We start from the raw sequence: 25,633 nt of genomic DNA, 5'->3' as shown, positions 1-25,633 counted from the left end.
AATTAAAAAGATCACTACTTGGCTGAGTCTCTTGCTGGCCTTGAACCTAAAATCCTCCTATCTCAATCTCCCACATACTGGGATTATTTACATGTATCACTCACCCAGCTTGGAGCTACTATCTTTTGATAGGATGACTCCTCTTTGGTGGCTTAGTTTGTTGCTTAGTTAATGTGCTGGGACAGTAAGTAATACTTCTATTTACCCTCACTTTACATAAATCATAATGAAACTTAAAAAATAACAAAACCCTATAATATTAAGAACATATAATGAGAATTACCTGAGGAATAACTATGATAAAATGTTTACAGAAGTAAGCTTACAGAGGCCAAAATTGTTTTTCAGTTTTTTCATTAAGGTAAAGAAATTGGAATCCAATTAAGTTTGCATTGTTAACAGATTATAAAACAAAATGAAGAACACAAAATGTATCTCAAATGGTAAACATTATTTTCATTACTAGATAAACTGTGTATAGTATATTAAGGATTCCACAAGGCTGCTCATTCCTGCATTAGTAATAGTATATGGGGGTAGAGAGATGGGAGGGACAAGTATCTGGTTTGGGACCAAAAGACCTCTGTTAGACTCAGATTGCCTACTGTTGGACATAGTTTTCTAATACACAAAATTGAGATCAATATTATCTAAAATTCTGGTTTATTTTTAGCAGTAAAATTTTTGGGGAAAAAAGGCCAAGGTTAAGGGGGGAAGATAATTTAGGTTTCCATTGTAAGGGCTTGACATGGTACAAAGCTTAACTACATACTTATTCTTATGAATGAAATTCCTGAGTTCACCAATGGGATAGAATTACATTTTTCCATTATACCCGATAGATCATTGAACAGCATCGTTAACAATGGTATTTTAATTGTATATTTTAAAACAGAAACTGTAATATTGAAACATATAACTAAATTTTATTTTTTTGTGTGTGTGTGGTAGTAGGGATTGAACCTAGTCATTCTACCTCCAAGCCATACCCCCAGCCCTATTGTATTTTTATTTTGAAACAGAATCTTGCCAGGTTAATGAGAGTCTCACTACTTGCCTAGTATGTCTTCAAACATGTGGTTCTCGTATCTCAGCCTCCCAAGTATGAGAATTACAGGTATGCACCACCATGATTGGCTCTAATTATTTTAAGATGCAACTGAAATCTAGTGGAATGTTGATGTGATGAAATTGATAGAAGTACTTTTAGAAATAATGACTTGCTGATACACTATACACAAAATACTAAGTTGGAGCTAAGTTTTGACTTTGAGATCATTGGAGAAATGTTAGAAGAATATTAAAATGGCTTGTCTTTATGAGCTAGAAATTTTTGATCCTTTTGGATTTCTTGATGTTTAATCTTCTGCTAGAATTTTAAGTTTTAAACAACATTTTTATGCCATAATACATTTGGATTTTTATTTCACAAATATTTATCATACTTTGCTAACAACTTGAATGTTATTAATAAATAGATGGACACAGAAAAAAAAAGATGATGAAAATTTTAAGGGATTTAAGATTTAAGGACATCCTTAAATCCTTAAGGAAAAAGGATCAGTTTGCATCAGGAAATGGATAGAAGGACAACTTCTGAAACAGATATGTTTTCATAATGCCTCAACAGAAATGTCCAAGCAGATAGAATTGACTGTTAGTAACAGGAGAGTGAAATGGAAAACACATTGGAAGGCATATAGTATTTCTCTAAGTGCTGTTAATTGAAGGAGCTAGAAATCTAGTTTTGACAAACTTAACAAGAAAATAATAAATTATTTGTCCTGAGTTGGGCACAGTGGTGTTTGCCTGCAATTTCAATACTTGGGAAATGAAAGCAAGATTATAAGTTCAAGGTCAAGCTCATAAACTTAGCAAGTAGCTGTTTCAAAACAGCAACAACCAAGGACTAAGTGTGTAGCTCAGTAGTAGAATGCCTCTGGTTTCAATTGCATGTAAGCTTAGTACTTAGGCCTAAACTTTTTAACATAAACTAATCACCAGAGGCCAACTTTTATAGGAAAGTAACTGTCACTCACAATATACATTTTTAAGATGGAATACTCTACTTTGCCCAGATTTAATTTTTGACTCCCAATAGATATGAGGAGACTAAAGTAATTTATCTCTCAACTTGCTAGGGGAGGTTTTAAATTTCAGTAGCCAGAAGGATTATATTAGCAGGGACCATTTGGGCAAATTTGTTTCAAGGAGATAATAAATAACCAAACTACTTGGTTAAAAATCAGAAACAAAACAATTTGTTCTTGTCATGTGGTGGTGCTTAAATTAGGAAAAATAGCTCTCCAAAGGTTTAATCCATGAATCCAGTTTGAGGCTGTTTCTGGCTCTATTCCATCATATTGCAAATAATGCCCTACAATCTGCTGAAAGCCTCTGTGTTTGAATAAGAAATGCCTTCTAAGATGCTTAATAATTTTCACTAAAATATTTAGGCAGAAGGATAATAGAGACATAAGATGATTCTGTTCTATCATCTGTGCTGATGGTGGTTAGTTTGCATGCCAGAGTTTTAATTATAGCTTTAAATCATATTGGTATAACTATATATTTTTTGGAGGGAAGATGGAGGGAATTTTGACTGAGCATATACAAGTGATTAAGAATACTTCTCTTCTTTATCTTTCTGTATCTCACTGATCAATAAAGAATGTCTGAAATACCTAAAATACTTAATTCTCACATATTTTGGAAGCTGGGAGAATTTCCATTAATGTGAGCATGCCATCTAAGCATGGTCAGAGACTTTTCATGTACAACAGGCCAAAGACTTGGCTTAGTTTCATCAGTTTCTTGCTACAGATGAGTTGAAGGGTGAGAACTTGCTCCTTGTGGTTGCTGTGCAAATATTATTCATTAGAGTTTGTTCCACATAGCACGGGGAAAGTCAGGCAAATAATGTGCTCAGCTAGTTGGACATGGCTCCCTCCCTCTGCTGATTCTGGCAGCCATACATCTTGTACAAAGACCAAATGGAATGGAAGCAGGGGACAGAGTCTACGCCCCTTAAAGCACTTGGTTGTGTTTATAAAATTGTTTCCCCCAATTTTCTTTTAGCACAGAGTTTCTTTCATCCCAAATTCATCTCTACAACATCAGAACAGAAAATTTGGTTGATTTAGTGTAAATTGCCTTTTATTCCTGAAAATTATTCCTTATCCCATTCCTTTTAAGATTGACTCTGGATATATTTTGGTGATTCAGTGACTTCAATTGCTTTACTGAAGACTGATTTAGTTTAATGTTGCTGCACACATCTTAATATATATTTTTATGCAGTAGGGAATAAAGCTATAAATATAAATATGATATGAAAGAGAATTGCTGTTTCACCCAATTACAATTTTTTCTCAAACTCATACTTAAAATAATTTCTGTGCCAAATAATTCTGAAACTGTCTAATCAAAAATTCCAAAAAATTGTCACAATTTTCTCTAAGAAAATATGATGAACTGGGATTGAAAAAATATCCTCATATGGTTATAAAAATTAAATGCTTTATGAATGCTTGCAAATATTTAGTGCCTTTTTGCCATAGAGGAGGACTTTGTAACCCATTTACACTTTCTTCAAATTTTTATCTATTTTATGAGTCTATTCATAATCAAATTAGTCAGTTGAACTTTTCAGTCACATGTAATAAGAGAATAATAAAATGTGCATGTTACCAATGGAAAGTTTTAGGTTTGGTAAATGAAAGCATATTTATAACAAGAGGTAAAGAAAAATGTTCCTAGCACTGATTATAAGTAGTTACATATTCTCTAAAGTCTGTGTTAGCTTCTTAACTTGTGTGTGTATATATATTTAATTAAGTGCTTCACCATTTTGTCATTTTCCATAAAAACATATTTGTTTTTGTATATATTTTGACCATGTAAAAAATGAGCATTGTGTTAAGAAAGACCTCTTTTAAAATAGAAATATAAAGGCTGAGACAGGAGGATCGCAGGTTTGCAGGCCAGCCTCAGCTACTTAATGAGGCCTGCCACAACTTAGTGAGACCCTGTTTCAAATAATAAAAAATATAAAATAGGGCTGGGAGTTTAGCTCAGAGGTAGAATGCCCCTGCATTCAATCTCTAGTACCACCCAAACATCATATACATATGTGTGTGTGTGTGTATTTGTGTGTGTGTATATATATAAAATCATTATAATCATATATCTGATTATATATGATTATATATATAATGATTATATATATATCATTTTCAACAAATGGCATTGGGAAAAACTAGACACCTATCTCTCTCACTCCACAAAAATGAACTCAAAATGGATCAAAGACCTGGAAATTAAATCAGAAACTTTACAATATTAGAAGAAAACATAGGACCAACTCTCCAACATATAGGCATTGGCAGAAACTATCTGGATAAGATCCCTGAATCTCAGGAAATAAAATTGGGAATCAATACATGGGATAACATAAAATTTAAAACCTTCTGCTGTAGAAAAGAAACATCAAGAGCATAAAGGGACAACTTATAGAATGGGAGAAAAATCTTTTGGGCAACAAATAAACTATAATATATATAGACAGTTCCAAGGAGTATGAATTTTTAGCATGTAGTATTTTATGACTAGTTTAACATAGCTGTATATATCTTAATATATTTTATATAACACATATATATATCCAGATATTTTTACATAACACTTATATATCCATATATCTACAAATGCATTTTTCTTCAGTTGGCATTAAGAAAGCCAAGTTGTGGAATTAAGTCTTTCCAAATAGAGAAAGCATGTGCAAATGTATAAGATTTAAATAAACATCAGTATATATATATTTTTTTCCAATAAATTTTAGAAGAAATATACTGTTTCTGAAAGAGGAGTTAAGTAACAGGTTTGGGGTAAAATGTAGGAGAGTAAAAAGTAATTTGGATATTCTTAAACTTAGATTATATTTACTTTAATTTTTATTTATTTTAATTTCATGCATAATGCATCTTATTCGAATCAAAATATTTATAATCAAGTTATATCAAATAAATTTATAATCAATTTATATCAAATATTTATATCAAGTTTATTATCACAGTTATTTATCATAGTTATACTCTCTCCTGATAGTGTATGGATTAACCTTAACTTTAGGTTTAATAAGTAATTACTTTTTTTTTCAGGTCTGAGGGATAGAACCCAGGACCATTATATCCCTGAGCTACACCCCTTGCCCTACTTTTATTTTATTTTTTATGTTGAAACAGGGTCTCACTACATTGTGGAGGGCCTCACTAAGTAGCTGAGACTGTCCATGAACTGCGATCCTCTGGTCTCAGCCTCTCAAATGCTGGGATTACAAGCGTGCACCACCACGCCCGGCTTAATAATTACTTTTTACATGGTTGAACATATTAAAAATTTTACTAACCAGTTTAATCAGTCTACTATGAGCCAAGTGTAATTCTACACAGACAGGTTGTTTTGTGCCAATATTTATTTTACCTAGGGGATAGGAGTAGATATAATTAACTTATTCTCTTATAACTCATATACTGCAATATATTTCTTGGCACAGCAATAAGTGTGTAAAATATGTCTATATCTGTTATAAAGATGATGTTGGACTGGTTAAAATTTAATGCCATTTCACTTTGTTTTCTACATGTTCCAATTCTGAAAAGATAAGCAAGACTTGGGCAGAAAATGAAGTCTAAAATGAGGATAAACTTACTCAGTGTGCTAATGTTTGCTGGAATCCACATTCTGAACTGAAGATTGTCTCTTAAGTATAAATTACAGAGTTGCAGTAAAATCAATAAACTAGTAATTAGGTTTGGGTCTCAGGTGGATTCTTTTGTTTTGTATGTATGATAAGTTCTGATTTTATTTCTAACTCATTACAAAATTAATGCTATGAAATGTTTCAGAAGTTAGAACTTTCTGCATGTTAAGATTCTCCAGATACTTTTTAAAAAATCAAATGATACCTTTTCGAGGTTCTATTGATTCTAAGTGAAATTGTAGCTCATGGACTTCATGTAGTTTTATGAATTATATATTCTAATATTTATATAGTTTTTTTGTTGGCTATCACATTGACATACATTTTTTGTATCTTCAGTCTAATGGTGTGTTTTCCAAAGAAACAGAAAAGGCACAGGCTGAATTCTGTGCCAACTAATTAAAAAAAAAAGTATGTTTTCCTCCTGGAGATTTTTAAGTACAGTTATATAGCAAAGCTTTGTGAGATTCTTCTAAAAAGTGACAGTTTTATCTCTGTTTTCTAATGTCATGATTATGGAATCCCTTTTTACATATGATATCTATTATCTCAACTAGTAATTTTTTTCAAAACACTTTTATATGCATTTATTTAGTGAATTTATTTAGTAATTTCCTTTAAAAATCTGTATTTTGTGTTTGCTTCTAATAAAATTTTAGTGTTTTATATGTTTAAGTATATCAAAGTCAACCAGTAAGCCAAACATGAGAGGGAAGGAGCGGGGAGGGAACGGGGTGGGAATTGGGGAAGGGCTAAATGAGTGATGTGTGCATGTATGTCTCTACCATCTTGTACTCCATTAAGATTTATGCCTATTAATGCATCAATAAAAAAGCTAAAAAAATAAAAGGCAGAGGAAATGCTTCTTTACATAGTATTCAACTTAGCTCTGGCAACATAGAAGAGGAACTATATTTATAATCAATTCAGGAGGAGAAAGGAAAGGGAGAAAAAAGTAGGTAGATTAGTTTACAGTGCATTGGCTGGCCTGAGAGACAAGAATTTTAAATTCCTTGATAGTATTTTGTTCTTTTCCATTTTCCCTCTATAACACAATTTGTAGCCCTAATTTATATTTATGATATTTTCAGCAACATTGATATCTAGAAGGATTGTCCGTTTGAATTAATTTTTGCTAAAAGCCAATGCTAATTCACCACCTTGCTAGAATATGAGAATATTAGGGTGTTGGATAATCTGATTTTTTGTTATCTGAATCCAGTTGCTTTTGATTTCTCATCTGAACCTCATAAAGAAATTTCTGCCAATATTGCATAGAAACATATTTCTTCAAGTATCATTTTTTTTCTTCTTTTTTTTTTTTTTGGTGGTACTGGGGATGGAACCCAGGAGCCTTCTACCTCCGGGCTACACTCCCGGACCTATTTCATATTTTATTTGGAAACAGGGTCTCTTAAACCAGCTAAGCCTGGCTTCAAACCTGCGCGATCCTCCTGTCTCAGCCTCCCAAGCACAGATATTACAAGCGTGAGCCACCATGCCTGGCTTTCAAGTATCATTTTAATACTTAAAATATATGTAATCATATATTGCATTATTATGCTTATATATACTTATATTTAAAATATCATAGTTCAACAAAGGATTTATTAGATATTTATTTACCTGGTTCTTATGTTATTCCATTTAGTGTTTAATCTATTTGTGTATGTTTACCTGCATGTGTTGATACATTTGATACATATTTTTACTTGACAACTTATTTTCAGTCCTATACTAAGATCTTTTTCCCAATGCAAAATGTGCCTTTCTAATACCACTGATATACTGTTTTAAATGTTCTTAGAAAATATTGGCTAATCCTTATAGATTTCTATGGACTATATTGTGAATGGAATATTATCAAGGTGTTATTATTTTAAATATGCATAACATGAAATCAGTGTTTGATCCAGTAATTTTCTTACTGCAATCAATAATGTACTCCTCTTTACTTTTTTTTGTAGAGCAATGAAGTTGTGTACTACAATGCTAAGGATGATCTTGATGTGAGTATTACAAATTTTACATTAAATTCTTGGTTATAATAGAATGACTGGTCTTAGAGAGCAAAATGAGTGTGTCAGACTGTTTTCAAAAATTTTTAGATTATATAAAATACTAGTGAAACATAGCAAGATAATGATCAATTTTAGGCTTATATGACATTTTTTTCTTTGGGGAGCACTGGGAATTGAACCCAGAGATATTCTACCTCCAAGCTAGACATTAGAGCTTCTTTATATTTTTGGTTTTGAAACAGGATCTCACTAGATTGCTGATGCTTATCTCAAACCTGCAATTCTCCTGTCTCAGCCTCCCAAGTACTAGGATTACAGGTGTGCAGCACCACACCCAGCTGCTTATGTTACTTTTAACAACTTTTTACTGGCTTTTTCCTCCGTAGAAGTGCCATGTGTTTTGCTGGATCCAAACTTCCACTGCACTCTGTACTTCAGTCCAATGCATTTAATTACATGATCTGCATTACATTAGGAACTTGGAAGACAGAGATCAGAACCCATCCATCTCTGAATGGCTTCTGTAACCAGGATCACTACATATGTCTAGTATAAATTGCACACACTATGGGAATCCATTTATTTCAACTCCAGTGTGAATGATATCCCAGGAGCTATGTGACAACTAATCCTACTGTTCCAATCTTTCAAACACTGGTTATGTGATAAGCCATTTTTTCCTTGCGGGGCTGGGGACAGAGCCTGGAGCCTTGTGCACACTAGGCAAATGCTCTACTATTGAGCCAAATCCTCACCACATCCCTGGGACTTTTTAAGTGAATGGCTCAAATTTATCTTTTAAATTATTTAAGAACATGCATTATTTTAGCTCTAGTGAGTCACTTCTAGTATTCTTATGTTTAGATAGACACAAAGGCGACAGTTCAGTTACGGTGGAAACATTTCAAAAATTTAAACTAAAGCATACATTAATTTTTAGAGCAGTATAAGAGGTTTCTTTAGGTTAGTGGGTGCCATTATAAAAGAAGGCTGTGTTAAAGGGCATTATGTCCCAGAGAAAAGAGGGTCTGAAATGACTGCCTTTCTGTAGTGGAAAACATGGCATGGAATGAAGAAATTATGTTCCAGAGACAGTCTGAAGTGACCAATTTCCAGTAATGGAAATGGCCTAGATTTTTTAAATTCTCATGTTTTGCCATTTGCATAAAAAATTAAATCTACATATAACTATTTACCCCCAAATAGTATTGTTTTCTAGCTTTCATTTTTAGTAGATTTATGAACGTGTATAAAAAATTGACTCGTAAATTGATATTTTATCTGGCTACTTTGCTAAATTTATCAGCCATAGAATACTTCTAATTTAGTGTTTTGGATCTTCTAAGTAAAGAATTATGTAATCCTCAAATAAAGATCATTTCACTTTCTTCTTTTCTCATTTGTATCCTTTACTTCTCTTCCCTTGCCTTATTGCTCTGGCTAGAATTTCAAGTACCACATTGGATGGGAATGATATCGAGAATCTTTCCTCATTCAGTATCATGTTGGCTTTGGAGTTATCATATATTGTTTTTATGCTTTTTTTCTGCCCATAATTTATTCAACATTTTTAGCATGAACGGATGTTGGATTTGTCGGATGCTTTTTCTACATCTATTGAGATCAGGTTGCTTCAGTCCTTTGTTCTGTTTATGGGATTGATTACATTTACTGACTTCCGTATGTTAAACCAACTCTGTGTCCCTCGAGTGACACTAACTTGGTTGTGGTGTACTGTGTTCTTGATGTTATTGAATATGAATTGCTATTATTTTATCAAAATTTTTTACATCTATGTTCATCAAGGATATTGGTCTGTAATTTCTTTTCCTTAAGATATGTTTATTTTTTTAGGCATCAAGGTGATGTTGGATTCATAGAATAAGTTTGAAGTATTCCATCTCTTTCTACTTCTCTTTCTTGGGATATTTGTTGAGGTCCGCCTAAACATTAAGTATTCATCTAAAGCCTGATATAAAACAGGGAGCAGCCGGGCGTGGTGGCGCACGCTTGTAATCCCCGCGCTTGGGAGGTGGAGACAGGAGGATCGCAAAGGTTCATAGCCATCCTTGCTGGCTTAAGATCCCCTGTTTAAAAAAAAAATTATATATATATATATATATATATATATATATATATATATATATATATATATATATATATATGAAATAGATCTGGGAGTGTAGCCCGGAGGTAGAAGGGCTTCCCGGAACCCCAGTACCACCAAAACAAAACAAAACAAAATAAAACAAACAAAAACCAGGGAGCAAAACATAATTGAATGTAATAAAATTTCTTTTTATCTACATGCTTTCAATCTGAATCAAAACATTTCTATACTATTCTATCAAAATTTCCTCCAAAGATTTAAGGGGAATATGAAAAAAGAAAATAAGTAGAGTTAGTATTTAAAAATCACAATAAATATACTTTGCTGAAATGTCACAGCTCCCCAGATTATATCATGACTCTTAATATTTATTAATACCAAAGTTAATTGAACATTAAATTTGCCTGAATTACTGCTAACCACTTTATACAAATTATTTTAATTCTTAAAATAACACTATAATTGAAGTAAGGTTTACTTTTTCCCTTTAATAGATAAAGAACTAATGGTTTTAAAGGCATTTTCTTCCTTCTAGACATATAGTGGCTTGCTAGGGATATCTTTCTTATGATGAGTACATATATCATTTTAATGATGTAGGAGTAATATAAAGAACAAACTCAGGTAACACAAAATGCCCTAAAAGTATATTTATTTGTATCAAATTCTATCATATTTGGAACAATTTTATTTTACATAGAAATTGGTCATTTTTCTTTTTTAAAATGTTAACCATCTTATACACAAATGTAAAGATGACTTTTTAGAACGCACTATCCTGCTTTCAATCACAGTGCTTCAAAGTTAGCATACATGCCCATTACAAGTGGAAAAGTGCACAAGTTATATATTTGGAGCACTTGAGTTGTCCTCAATATTTTCTTCCATAGTTTGCCTTTAGAAGAGTTAGTTCACATATTCAAATAACAGTCTCTATCACAGAGAAAAGAATTCATGGAAATAAAGCTATTGAGCATGCCCCTTCTTTTAGTTTTTCTATTTTCTTATTGACATATGTAAAATACCACTGTGGGATGTAATTATTCCTACACAATGATTTATTTTCTTTTTTAGGCCCAATGTGAAATTTAGAAAATTTACCAAAATCATATAAATAGCAAAATACCAACTTTTAAATGTGAAACTTTAACATTATGGGAAGCATTTCAAGAAAAATTTTCTATTTCTTTATATACAAATAATAATTGTGCCAGAACAATTTGCAATAAGTGTTGCATAGTCTAAGGAGAACTAGAATAGAAATTGGAGATAAATTCATGTCCCTAGCCAGGCAAGGTGGCGCATGCTTGTAATCCCAGCACTTGGGAGGCTGAGACTGGAGAATCCTGGTTCGCGGACAGCCTCAGCTACTTAGTGAAATTCTTTGCAAATCAGTGAGACCCTGTTTCAAAATAAAGAATAAAAAATAGGGCAGAGGGTGTAGCTCGGAGGTCGAATGCTCCTGGGTTCCATCCCCAGACCCGCAAAAAAAAAAAAAAAAAAAAATCATGTTCCTAACAGGTATTAAAACCTATTAAAATTAAAAGTTATATTTTCATCATAGACATGATATGATTGAAAAGGTGATCCCTAAAGTTCATTTTAATTCTGAATTGTTTGGAATCAAATGAGAATATGTATCTGTATAAAGAATATACTTGCATGTATAGGAACCACAACAACATTATGAAATTTAATAGTCAATGGAAGGCAAAAATAACTATTACCCTTTTACCTACTGTAAATGTACTATTTTTGTTGCATTTTTAGCTTTTTTATATTTTTTAAAATTTTTATTTTTTTTTTTATTTTTATTTTTTGGGTGGTACTGGGAATGGAACCCAGGGGCCTTCTATCTCCGGGCTATAATCCCAGACCTATTTTATATTTTATTTACAGACAGGGGTCTCTTAAACCAGCTGAGGGCATTTTAAGCTTTTTGAAATCAACACACACACACATATATTTACTTACTTTCATGATTTTTTTAAGTAACCAAATTATTAAGTGGCATGATCATTTTCTGTGCTGTGAAAATGTTTTCAGCTGATATATTAGATCATTGTTTTCAGCTGCTATAATACAATACAATTAATGTTTCTACCTAGGAAATTTAATTTTCCCTTTTGATTGTTTGCATTCAAATAAATATCTTAGCACAAAAATATTTTTCATTGACATTTTGCTTTATTTTAGAATACCCAAAATTGATACTTTATGGTCCAAGGTTTTAGATATTTTAATGCATTTTTATTCATGTAGAACATCATTTACAAGAAGGACCAAGCCAAATTCCACTGCTGTCACTAATGTCCAAAGTAATTATTTCCTCAAAGACTTCTCAACATTCTGTTAAAAGATAATTTAACACATTAAAATTGTTTTCTACTACTGGAGTCTGCCCCCACATATTTTTTGTATTCCACATATGAAAATCATATTTGCCAAGGCTTCTTTTCTTATCAGCTATGAGAGATTCAGGTGACTTATCTGTTAAGTGTTTCTATTAATATTAGAATAATTAACATCCTAATATTGACTAAAATAAGATTTTTGCACATAAACTAAAGTATATATTCATAATTTTATACAGTGTTTGATATTTTACATATAAAATGTTCAAATTATAATGCTATCACTTTGTTGTAGTTTGAATTTGGCTTACCATCAGTGTTATTTCTTCTGGCTTTTCTATGTCATTTGGTCATTTGAGAGTGTATCTTTGTTGCCATCTTATACATCAACATCTAATATCTAAGTATTGGAACTAAATATTGATACATTATCAGTTAGTGAATTTATTCTTAATATATTTTAGTGGTATAAATATCTGAGAGAAAACATTTATTTTAATGTATACCTTCTGCAAAAGATTATAAATGCTGAGCCTCTGGTTACTATTTTAACTTTTTTTTTTAACCAGTTCTGCATTAGCAGATAATTTGTTTTACAGTTTCTTTGACTAGTAGAATAGTGATTATTTTCTTCATTTTTCACTGCTTCTCCATCTGTCATTTTCTTTTCCCCAAGATAATCATCTGAGTTCAGATGTTGCTCTCAAATATATATGTGTAAATATGATAATATTCTTAGAGTATATTCATAAATCTTTTCCACTTTCAAGATCTTCAAATAGTTACTTACTTTTTGCAGAAACTTTACCAGAAATTTTCTTAAGCAGTTATCATTTTTAGTGATGAAATGGCAGATTCTTCATGGAGACACAACTAGTTTTTGTAAATTATTCCCTAGGGTTCCCTCCATAGATTATAAGTTCCCAGAGGACAGTTTCTGTCTCTTAATAGCAGTGACATAGCTCTTAGCACATTATAATCACCCAGTAAAATTTTCTTGCCCTATTAATCAAAGGGTTTAAGTTGTGGTTTCATTTTAGGCAACTGAAAAGTAGCCTAAGAATACCAGATTCATAGTTCTATTCCAAGAAATATCCTGTTTCCAGTCTCCATACTTCCATTTTTTTTTTTTTTTTTTTTTTTGGTGGTACTGGGGTTCCTGGAAGCCCTTCTACCTCCGGGCTACACTCCCAGACCTATTTTATATTTTTATTTGGAAACAGGGTCTCCTAAGCCAGCGCGTGCAGCTGGCTTCGAACCTGCGCGACCTTCCTGTCTCTGCCTCCCAAGCATGGGGATTAAAAGCGTGCGCCACCACGCCTGACCTCATATTTCCATTTTTGAGGAGTCCCTTTAATCACCACTCCAACCTCAGCCCAGACCTGTGTGAATGTCAGTGATCTTAAGGATTGGAATTTAAATATACACCCTAAATAAAACACTTGCCCTTACTCAATGCCTGTTTTATCCAAAAATTATACCAAATGGTTTATATCGTTCTTTACCCTCTAATCACAAATATGACAGCTCAAAGACAACAGCTGGGAAAAACACAACAAAACTAAAATTCCTGCTGTATCATCTGTTTTTTAGTGCTAACATTAGGTCTTTTTAAATGATTTTTATTGGTGCATTTTGATTATACATGGTAATTGGGTTTGTTCTTAAATATATCTGTACATGGACATAACAGTCTTTAATTAAAGTTAATAAACTAGAGCCAGGTGTGGTAGTGCACACTTGTAATCCCAGCGCTTGAGAGGCTGAGACAGGAGGATTGCACAGGTTTGAAGCCAGCCTCAGCTACTTAGGCTCTCAGCAACTTAGTGAGACCTGTTTCCAAATAAAGTATAAAATAGGTCTGGGAGTATAGCCTGGAGGTAGAAAAGCCCCTGGGTTCCACCCTAGTACCACAAAAAAAAATAATAATAAATAAAATAAAGTTTATAAACTAGAAAATAATGAATGGATGAATCTATGCAAGACTCAGTAAATGTAAAATACCATAGTATTGCCGGGCATGGTGGCGCACGCTTGTAATCCCTGTGCTTGGGAGGCGGAGATAGGATGGCGCTGGTTCGGAGCCAGCTGCTGGCTTAAGAGACCCTGTTTCCAAATAAAAATGTAAAAATAGGTCTGGGAGTGTAGCCCGGAGGTAGAAGGGCTTCCAGGAACCCCAGTACCACACACACAAAAAAATAATAATAAAAAATAAATAATAAAAATCTTTGCCTCAACTAGTATAGAACTTCAAAATTGACACTACACACAGATTTCTTTGCAGACCTAAATCTCTGATGATTCTTTAACATATACTTTGACCTGATATCTGTAAATATATAATTCATGGTTGATATCTCTGCATTTTGACCTAAAATTTTATTATCTCTATTTCCCTAATTTTTCTCTTTTTTTCCCCTTTTGCATTTTAGGAATATTCCTAAGGTTCACTGTGAACTTAATTAATTAATTATTCACTTTGTGAAATTTGTTAGTATTTCAACTAAGGAGAATTTGGTTTTAGCAGTTTTTTTTATGTCTGCTTTTTATAAATCACTTGCTCTTTCACTGGGGCTATAAGGAATATATTTAATATTTTTAATGAATATAGTTTAAGGAATATGTTTTATAAGGAATATATTTAATTTCCAAATTTTGATTTGGAAACATATTTATTTATTTCGAACCTGCGCGATCCTCCTGTCTCTGCCTCCCAAGAGCGGGGATTACAAGCACGTGCCACCACGCCCGGCGAGGCAAAGATTTTTAAAAGTCAAGAACATTTTTACCAAAAAATTTCTCAAGGATATCCATGAAGAAATCTCTCATAGACAGTTAAATATTTAATTTGGCTGCTTAGTAGAGTGGCCTAGAATAGAGTCTTATGTTTAGCTTAGAAGTAGAATTTAAAAATAAGTGGCTGAAATTTCCCAACAAGTGTGAAATTACATATACATGGCAAGGCTAGATTCAAATGCAAATATAATTTGGTGTGCTTAAGACATTGCTAACAAAATGAGTGTAAATGCCTTTGGTTGTGGCACATTTTCTAGCTTATCACAATCCCACCACTCCCTGTTGTCTTACTGTCCCCGGCTTCTCACATTTACGCAACATTAAAAAATGTTTTAAGATAATATAGAAGTCTAAGGAATTCCATATAGGTAAAGTTGGGTAGTGTCCAATGACAGGAGCTTGGGATTCAGGAGTAGCTTTCATAAATTGTATAAATCAAACAAAGAAGGCCATGAGTTTAGGATGTATTTAAAACAGGACCAAACTTAGAACCTCCTATTTCTACTGTTTTCCATATGCATTTTTGCAAACCTATTACCGAGTTCACATTTGTATATAAAGAATGAGATGTTCAAGTGTTCACATTTGTATATAAAGAATGAGATGTAAAAGTGTTGCTTTTATCCATTATAATGGTTTTATCCAATATAAATCCTCACCTGAAGGTAAAACAAGTTTTTAAAGGTGATCAATTATTTATTCAGACTGTCACCTCCTTATTAGCTGTACCTGAATCTGCTTCTGGGGAGCCATAAGGATAGAAGCTCTTCAAGGACTCTTGTTTAAGATAGTTCCTCAAGGACATTTTATATCTATGTTCCTCTACTTAAATCAATTCTATTTATATTCACCTTGTGGCAATAAAATAAATACTTACTGACAGCCAGATTTAGTGAAAGCAGTGGCTGAGATGGGAACAGGATTAATGTCCCCCGAGGAATGTATGGTATGTTAAAAAATATGGTTGTGGTCATTTAAACAGATTTTCCTCTTGAAACCAAAATGAAAGGATAACTGGACTAAATTATTTGGTGAGCCCCCATTTTCATGGAAGGATATAAGCCTTACTGAGAACTTAACCCAATTGTTATTGTGTCTAGTTAACCCACACTAAGTTAATGTTAACATATTCACTCTTCTAATTATCTGATGATGACGTCCTATAATTTTTTAATCAATTGCTAAGTATGCTTCAAAAAAGCAGTTTGAAAAACTTCTTCTTGAAGCCTTTTTAGATTTTCCTAGGTGGCAAACAACATTTCTTCCAATGGTTGCACTAAGCAACTTGTAACACGTTCCTGGTTTTAGTGGTAGCGTGTTAATGCATGCCATATTTGATGTTCTTTGCTCAACTTTTAGCCACTTGAGGTAGGGGATCTTATTCTTTTGTCTCTTTCGTATTAAAGAGTATGTGTTGAGGTAATGCTTGCTAAACTTGTATCCTTTAATGCTAATACTATTTTTAAATATACTTTTATTGGTGCATTGTAGTTTCACATCATAATGTAGTTGAGAGTGATAGGGCCATACATGCACACAGCACTCGATGAGCTTACCCGGACTCCCTCCCTGCTCCCTTCTTGTCTTCATACATGATACTGAGATTGCCATTTAAACCTTCAAATTGTATATATAACACCAATGGAAGTGTTTCCTTCATTAATTTACGCACTCTCACCACCTTCCCCGAGACCCCCTCCATAGCACCACTGGGGTTTCTCCTCCATTATCTAACGTCTCTCTTGCATCCCATTACTCCCTTACTTCCACTTACATGAGGAAATAATAATATATATATATATATATATATATATATATATATATATATTTAGTGACAACACGTTTACTTTTTAAAAAGATACTATATTTGCAAATTAGGTAGAAAAATTTTTGCACGCACTGGGAATATGAAAATACTCTGTTGCAAGTTGGTAGAGGCAAAGCTTAGAGAAGAAATGGCAAGCTAACTTTTAACTGTGCACCATAGTTAAAATAGTTAATAGGATAAACATGTTTTTTTCTTTTTCTTTCTTTTTTTTTTTTTTTTTTTGTAGGTCTGGGGAGGGAACCCAGGGGCATTCGACCTCTGAGCTATACCCCCTGCCCTATTTTTTTATTCTTTATTTTGAAACAGGGACTCACTAAGTTGCAGAGGGCCTTACTAAGTAATAGCTGAGGCTGTTCGCAAAATGTGATACTCTGGTCTCAGCCTCCCGAATGCTGGGATTACAAGCGTGCGCCACCACGCCCGGGTTCTTTTACTTGTGTGTGTGGTGGGGATGGAACCCAAGGGCATTCTCCCTCCCAGCTACACTCCCAGCCCTATTTTTTATTCTTTATTTTGAAACAGGTCTCACTGAGTTGCAAAAGGCCTCACTAAATAGTTGAGGCTGTCCGCGAACCAAAGTCCTTCAAACCCAGCCTCCCAAATGCTGGGATTACAAGCATGTACCACCATACCAGCAGACATTTATTTTTAAAATAATTTGTATTGATGCATTTTATTCACATATCATGGTGAAGTTCAGTGTAATGGAAACATATACACACCCAAAAATTGGTGAGTGTTCCTCCAGATTCCACTCTACTCCCTCTTCCTCCCCATGTAGGATATTGAGATTGGTATTGATAATTTTGTTTATGTACATGGTGTCAATTGAAGTGGTTTCACCAATAAAATTATATTAAAAAATTAAAGGGGCTGGCTATATAGAAAAAAAAGATAAACATTTGTTCTGTTTTGCTTACCTAACAGGCTGGCTCCAAAGATGGTGGTGTCAGTGGACATATATGCTCATTCTCTTGCTTTGGCTCCTTCTCTTGGGTTCCCAGGCCATTGTCAGGCCTAAGAGCAACATCAAAATAGACACGTAGTTTCCCTATATCCCAAACTAGTTTCTGTTAAAAAGTAGTAGCAAAGTTAGATATATGTCTTCATATTATATGTGGTATAAAAATCAGGGCTTGGGGTTCCAAGTCTAGATCAATAAAAGCTATGTTTTCATTCTTATTTGTGAATCAAAGAGAAACTCAGACTTATATTATGCCATGGTCACTAAAGTTCTGTCCCATTTTATGTATAACCAGAAAATATAATAATTGTTAGCTTGTGTGTCCAAAGGGGATACATCATTAAAATTGGTATAATATTTCAATTTTCAATTTAAGATTTTTTTCATTTACTTTTTGTTGGGAATAGGAATTTTTTATTATTTTGTGGCACAGGGATTTGAACTCTGGGGCATTCTACCTTTAAGCTACACCTCTATCCCTATTATATTTTTTATTTTGACAGAATCTTACCTGGTTGATGAGAATCTCACTACTTGCTGAGACAGTCATCAAACCTGTGATTTTTTTTTTTTTCTTAGCCTCCTAAGTACTTGGATTATAGGTGTAAGCCACTGTGTCTGGGTAGGAACAATATTCTAAATATATGGGGAAGAAAAAAGACTGAGTCCCCATAACTACTTCTTATGTTATCTGCTTAAATATTTTAATGTAGAGGTGTGACATTGCATTCCTAAATATGTCTATATGCAGCTCTTTACTCCCTGTAAGCAACAAGGCATGCAGTTACACTTGCTGTGTATGTTGTTTTGAAGCCTAGAAGATAGCAGGTTGTGATGGCTAGGAGATGCTTCACTGGACTGCTGCTACCCAGGTTGGAATCCTAACTCTGCACTTTTCCAGCTAGGTGATATTGGCAAAGTCACACCATCTCCTTTTCACTCATTTGACCTGTAAATTAGTGATAGTAGTAGTAATTGCATGGTATTATTGTGAGGATTAAGTTAGCACACACAAAGCATTTAGAACATTACCCAGTTCTAGTTTACAATGAGAGATGTTAATGAGTGCAATCTAAAAAATATTATAATTGTTTTATGGTTGATATGAAATGACTTTGTCACCAAATTTTTGTATGTCTAAATGTGTTAGCAATAATGAAGCAATATTAGATTGAGGTTTTTTTTTATTTTTGTGAATGTAAGCCTTTTATACATGTGAAAAACTTTAAGATAATACACATAAAATAAAAAAGTTGAGCCTTTTCAAAATTAGAAAAATATATAAGACACACTGCAGGCATTTATCTTGATGTTATTTTACGTTTTATATATTGATCTTTTAAAGAAAAAGTAAATGTCAAGATAAAATGAAATAAAAACTATTAATAAAATAATTATCTACGAAAATTCACATTTAAATGCACCATCATTTTGAAATGTATTTGGGTCTTTAGGTTTTTGGAGACATCTGTTCCAATAAATCTTTAAGTTCCCTGAAGATTAGTGAAGTAAATTCCTCAGAAGGCTCAAGTTGTGCCTGCAAGCTGCTCTCTTTTCTTAATTCCGAAAGTAAGCAAAAAGAAAGCAGATCATTACAAACCCTTTTTAACCTAATTCTAAGATCTATGTTTCTGACTAAAATCCAAATGAAAGAAGTTCAACTCAGTTCTCATGTCATTAAACTCAGTTGATTTATTTATTTGATTTTATTGATCATTTAAAAAATTTGACCTGTCTGGGGCATTTGGCCAGTCAGCTGAATTCCTTGCATATTTATGTTGCCATTTATTTTATTCTAAGTCGAGTATTGTCTATTTTAAAATTAATTCTAACATAATGTTCTATCTAAATGTCTTTTTAAAAAGCCCGATCTTTCATGATTTTATTTTTTACAAAAATAAATGTGATTCTAGAATGAGCTATTAGAAATATGCACTAAACAAAGATAAAATCTATTCTTATTATTAAAAACCAAGATTTAGGTTTGTTTTCTAATACTTTTGAAAAAAATATCTTATAACATGTAGCTTTTATTTTAGGCTCTGATGTTGGTTGATATAGAGTCCTCAAATAGATGATGTCATAGAGATAGCATATTAATTTCTTCTGTAAGATAATCAGTTTACTCAGTTTTTTTTAACGTACCTAAAATAAATCACTTAGTTATACTGGGTGCAGTACATTTGGATCGAGTTATAATAAGAACTGGCATATATATGCTCATTCTATACTAGGCAGCAAATCCTTGATATGCTGTGTAGCATATAAAGTTCACAATAATCCTTTGTGGCACACACTTATTTTAGTATTTTCCAGATAAGGAAAGTTTTACTTATCTGGAAAAGTGAGTTTAGGTTCCACATGCAATGCCACACATTTGGTATTTTTTAAAAGCTGAATTAAATGCAGTGCACCAATATGGTCCACAGCTGGAATAGGTGTCACTGTGCTCTGCTACTCTGTGCCAGGGGCATCCTTGGGAGACAGGAGAGAGTCCTGCTAAGAAGCTGCTATAAATCACGTTGTTGAAGCTAGATGGGGCGGCACTCATTTGTAATCCCAGTACTTGGGAGGCTGAAACAGGAGGAGCACAGGTGCATGTCCTTAGTGACACCTTGTTTCAAAAGTAAACATAAAAAATAGGACTGCGGGTATAGCTTAGAGGTAGAATGTCCCTGGGCTCAATCCCCAGTACTACAAAAAAAAAAAAAAAAAGAAAAAAGAAAAGAAAGAAAAAGAAAAACAACAACAACAACAAAAAAATCTATTTCCTGAAATTGAGCATGGATTTAAGTTACAACAGCTTCATAAATTACTTTTATATTAAATTGAATTATGTGATTAAGAGAGTTTACCATGAATAATTTCTGATATGAATGCCTGAGACATGGCATGGTGCTTCTTTATTACATAAATAGTCTGATTTTTATAAAATAAATTAAGCTTTTCAATATGAGCCACATAAAATAAAAATAAAATAAAAATAAAATAAATAAAATTTAAGTGTGTGTGTGTGTGTGTGTGTGTGTGTGTGTGTGTGTGTGTGTGTGTTACTGGGGACTGAACCCAGGGGAAGGGGCATTCTACCTCTGATCTATACCCTGCAGTCCTATTTTATTTTTTATTTCAAAACATGGTCTTACTAGGTTGACCAGACTATCACTACTTGCTGAAACTGTCCTCAAACCTGTGATCCTCCTGTCTCATCTTCGCAAGTACTGTAATTACAGGCATCCACTATCATGCCCACCTCTAAGCTTATTTTTTAACTAAAAGATAAAATCTTTAAAAATGCACATGTTAATGGGGTATTCTGTAATGTTCCAATACACGGACACATTTAAATCAGATTTCTCCCTTAGCATAATGCCCTCCAGTTTTCTCCATTTTTCTGTAAATGATGTGATTATGTTTTTTTTTATGGCTGAGTAAAATTCCATTGTGTACATATCCCACAGTTTTATAATCCATTCATCTGTTGATCAACATCTTGGCTAAGTGAGATTAGTCAGTCACAAAAAATAAAAAATCAGATGCTTTCCCTAATAAGTGAAAGCTAGGGAGAAATGGGTAACAGGAAGAACTCTAGATGAAGAAAGAGATTCTATAGAGGAACAGTAAGGCGAGCTAACTGAGGAGATGGGAAGGGAAAAGAGGGAAACTCTCTAAAGCACATGAGGTACTAAAATATATCAAAGTCAACCACTAAGCCAAGCATGGGGAGGGAATGGGATGGGAATTGGGTAAGAGCTAATTGGGTGATGTGTGCATGTATGTCTCCACCATTTTTTATCTCATTAAGAAGTATTATTACAATGCACCAGTAACAAATTTAAAAAATAAAAAAAAAATATAAGCCAGGCGTGGTGGCATTCAGGAGGCTGATACTGGAGGATTGTGGTTTGTGGAGAGTCTCAACTACTTACTGAGGCCCTCCATAACTTAGTGAGACCCTGCTTCAAAATAAAGAATAAAAACTAGGGCAGGGGGTATAGCTCGGAGGTAGAATGCCCCTGGGTTCCATCCCAGGTATCACAAAAAATAATAAAAAATAAAAAATTAAATATATTTCCTTTAAACATTATTTTTATGGTGATTTTCAAATTCTTCCCTCTTGATTTTGACATATACTGTGCATTATCATGATCTCTGCATATCCTACAACACAGTAGCACCCTAGAACTTCTTCCTCCCATCTAACTGTAACTTAGTACTCCTGGGTCAACCCTTTCCCATCCCTTCCCCTAGACTCTCCTAGGATTCTGGTAACTGACATTTTACTCTACACTTCTCTGAGGTCAACTTTTCTAGATTCTGCATGCAGTCCTTCCTCTGGGCCTGTCCTATTTCATGTAACATAATGCAGACCATAAAAATGCCATGGAGAGCACACATTTTTTATTTCATATATTTTAGCAACTGTACATTAATACAAATCAATGTTAAAATCTTAAACATGATAAAAAACCACAGTTGGATTCAAGCATGAGAACTTCAGATTTCACTCTTTTTCTTTTAACCATTTTAACCAAGGCAGTTGTGTTGAAGGCTAGGTAAGGCATTAATTTGCTCTGTAGTTTCATTTGCCGTCTTCCTTCCTATATCTCTACTTTCTTCTTTTTCATATTGTACACACCTACCTCTGTTTTAAGAAAGAATGATTAGTGATTCTTGCATGTGGGTATTTTGCCAAAGTTTAGACTTTAAACATGTTTTTTGCTGCTTTGCAAATTGAGTTTTCTCCTCCTCCTCCTCCTCCTCCTCCTCCTCCTCCTCCTCCTCCTCCTCCTCCTCCTCCTTCTTCTTCTTCTTCTTCTTCTTCTTCTTCTTCTTCTTCTTCTTTTTTGGTGATACTGGGGTTCCTGGAAGCCCTTCTACCTCCGGGCTACACTCCCAGACCTATTTTTACATTTTTATTTGGAAACAGGGTCTCTTAAGCCAGCGCATGTGGCTGGCTTCGAACCTGCGTGATCCTCCTGTCTCTGCCTCCCATAAATTGAGTTTTCAATGGCAAAACATTTACGTATTTGTGTCTTTCACCTGTATATAAAAGTGTTTTGTTCCCAAATGTTTTTACCAATAACACATTTTATATGTAAGTATCCCACACTCAGGTGTGCCTCACTGTAGCACAAGTTTCATGAAATGCTTTCTCTGTACTGAGCATGCTCATATTTTCTTTCAATAATGTTCCATTTATAAAAGTAATTTGGTAAGTTGATTTCCTTAATGAATGGCTCATGCCTGGTGCTTGAGAAGCCATAGTTAAAAATACAAAGAGCCATGTTGCTCATATCAATGTCTATTATTTCTAAGAAAGTCTCTGTGCATGTGTGTGTGTGTGTGTGTGTGTGTGTGTGTGTGTGTGTGTGTGTGTGTGTGTTAGCTGATCATTTAAACTTTCAAGACTGTTTGAAAAGTTGGACACCAGTACTTCCTTGTGGATCTGCTGACCTCGTGATCTTGCCATATTCTTCCAGCTGCTGCTTGACATTTCCTGGATATTCAGTTCAGTTTTCCCCTTTGTCATGTGTCTCGCTGCATTGTACTGCTAAGTGTTTTTTTTTGTGAGTGTGCCCCAATAGAGTAAAATGTTGTAATTTTTGCCAGGCATGGTGGCACATGCTTGTAATCCCCGCACTTGGGAGGCTGAGACAGGAGGATTGCACAGGTTCGAAGCCAGCCTCAGCTACTGAGTGAGGCTTTCAGCAACTTAGTGAGACCCTGTTTCCAAATAAAATATAAAATAGGTCTGTGAGTATAGCCCGGAGGTAGAAAGACTCTGGGTTCCACCCCCAGTACCACCAAAAAAAAAAAAAAAGTTGTAATTTTTTTTTTTTTCGTTTTGAGGGGAATACTTTTGGAATATTGAAAACATTCTCTCTAGAGAAGGAATTGAAAATGCAGGTCTGGATTTAATTTTTGGAGAAGAGTTAAAAGGATATTTTAGCCAGGCATTGTGGTTTACACTTGTAATCCCAGTTCTTGAGAGGCTGAGGCAGGAGGAATGCACGGGTTCGAAGCCAGCCTCAGCTACTTAGTGAGGCTCTCAGAAACTTAATGAGACCCTGTTTCCAAATAAAATATTAATATTGGTCTGAGAGTGTAGCCTGAAGGTAGAAAGCCCCTGGGTTCCATTCCCAGTACCATACACAAAAAAATGATATTTTTTGAAATTGAAAAGTTCTTAATAGGCATTTAAAAATTATAGATGCATTTTTCCTTTGGGGTGTGAGAAGGGCAGCAGGGTCTCAAGGGCATGTTTATAACAGATGGGAAATTAATTTTCAACTTTAAACTTCTGCAAGATTTGCTTGAATCTTTATTGATTGAATCCTATTTATCAACTTAGGAAACAAATTGGTAAAGTTAGAATTTAATTATATTTAGAGTTACAATGGCTCTCTTCCTTTTAACTATAAAGCAGAAAATGAAATGGAAAGTGTGTAAAAAAAAAGATAATGTGACATAATCTTCTGTTGTGACCTTATTGCTGTCTTATGTGCACCATTAGTTGTCAAATTATCCTCTACTGCCCAGTATAAATTTAGTAGCATAAATGGTGAAATTTATTTTAAGTGGATCATTTTAATTTACTTGTATTTACAGTCACTTATTCTATTCTCTAAACATACAACTTCATATGTATTACGTATAAAGCTCTGAATGATTCCTGAAATGAATCTAAAATTGAAAAAAATCAGGAGAGCAGTTTTTATACTATTAATAATATAAAGAGGATTTAACGTGAACAACACTAACACTTCAGTGGAATTTTGTGTTTCCAATGCCATTGTTGGACTATCTTTTAAAATATTCTTGTAGAAACCCAGGCTCAGTAATCTCAGTACTTGAGAGCTGAGCCAGGAGGTTGCAAGTTTGAGGCCAGTCTCTTAGCAGCTTAGCTAGACCCTTGGCAATTTAGTAAATCCCTGTTTTAAAATAAAAGATAAAAAGGGCTGGGGGTATAGCTTGGAGGTAGAAGGCTCATTTTTTCAATCTCTAGCATGAATAAACAAACAAATAAAAAATATTCTTTTAGATATGTTTTTGAAGAACATTTACCAATAAAGAAGTGAATGTGAAGATATCCATTAGCATAAGTTATAAAATTATTATCTATCTTTTCTTGTGTAGCCTGAAAAAAATGACAGCGAGCCAGGCAGCCAGAGAATTAAGCCTGTTTTCATCGAGGATGCTAATTTTGGACGACAAATATCCTATCAGCACGCAGCAGTCCACATTCCCACTGACATCTATGAAGGATGTAAGTAAAAGAACATGAATAACTGTTGGGATACTGTGCTTTCTTCTTTTTATGCGTCCCATAATTGAAAAACAGAATAGGGGCAAGCATGACACTTATTTCACCTTATATAGCGGTTTGGGAAGGTGCTTAGGTCATATTTCAATGATAGAAAAACACTTGCCTAACATTTTTGAGGCCTTGGGTTTAATCTCTGGATTGGGAGAAGGGAAAAGTTATTTATGTAAAAGAACTCTAACTTTTATAAACAGTTTATGTTCATATGGTCTTACTATATGACTAATTGTAGGAAAGTCTGTGACCATGGAAATTTCTTGTTAATATATTGTTTAGAAAATAATCCTGCCTTCTCAATTGGTATTAGTACTTAAAACAATATATAGATATATTTTGGAAATAAAAATAGTGCAGTTATGCTTCCACATACACATCTTATACAACATACAAAATGGTTAAGGAAGAGGTTGTACATTTTAGACTTTTTAGTTCTTACCACTTCTGCCCATGTCTGTTCATCTGTCTTTGCCGTACC

At 33.7% G+C, this 25,633-nt stretch overlaps 1 protein-coding gene across 10 annotated transcripts in view; it reads left to right on the top strand.

Moving 5' to 3' along the window:
• The window catches only part of CACNA2D1 (calcium voltage-gated channel auxiliary subunit alpha2delta 1), a gene marked incomplete at both ends in the record, with an annotated part of 507,019 nt that overhangs the window by 307,977 nt on the left and 173,409 nt on the right, over positions 1–25,633 (top strand). For all 10 annotated transcript variants that reach the window (XM_080701701.1, XM_080701708.1, XM_080701709.1 and 7 more), the window contains 2 exons: positions 7,729–7,770; positions 24,972–25,101. In XM_080701701.1, coding sequence (XP_080557827.1) covers positions 7,729–7,770; positions 24,972–25,101 — 172 coding nt within the window. The remainder of the gene's footprint in view (positions 1–7,728; positions 7,771–24,971; positions 25,102–25,633) is intronic.

Source organism: Muscardinus avellanarius (assembly GCF_963383645.1).
Source record: "Muscardinus avellanarius genome assembly, chromosome: 9".
Classification (NCBI taxonomy): Eukaryota; Metazoa; Chordata; class Mammalia; order Rodentia; family Gliridae; genus Muscardinus; species Muscardinus avellanarius.
This window is presented reverse-complemented; position numbering and strand designations above follow the sequence as displayed.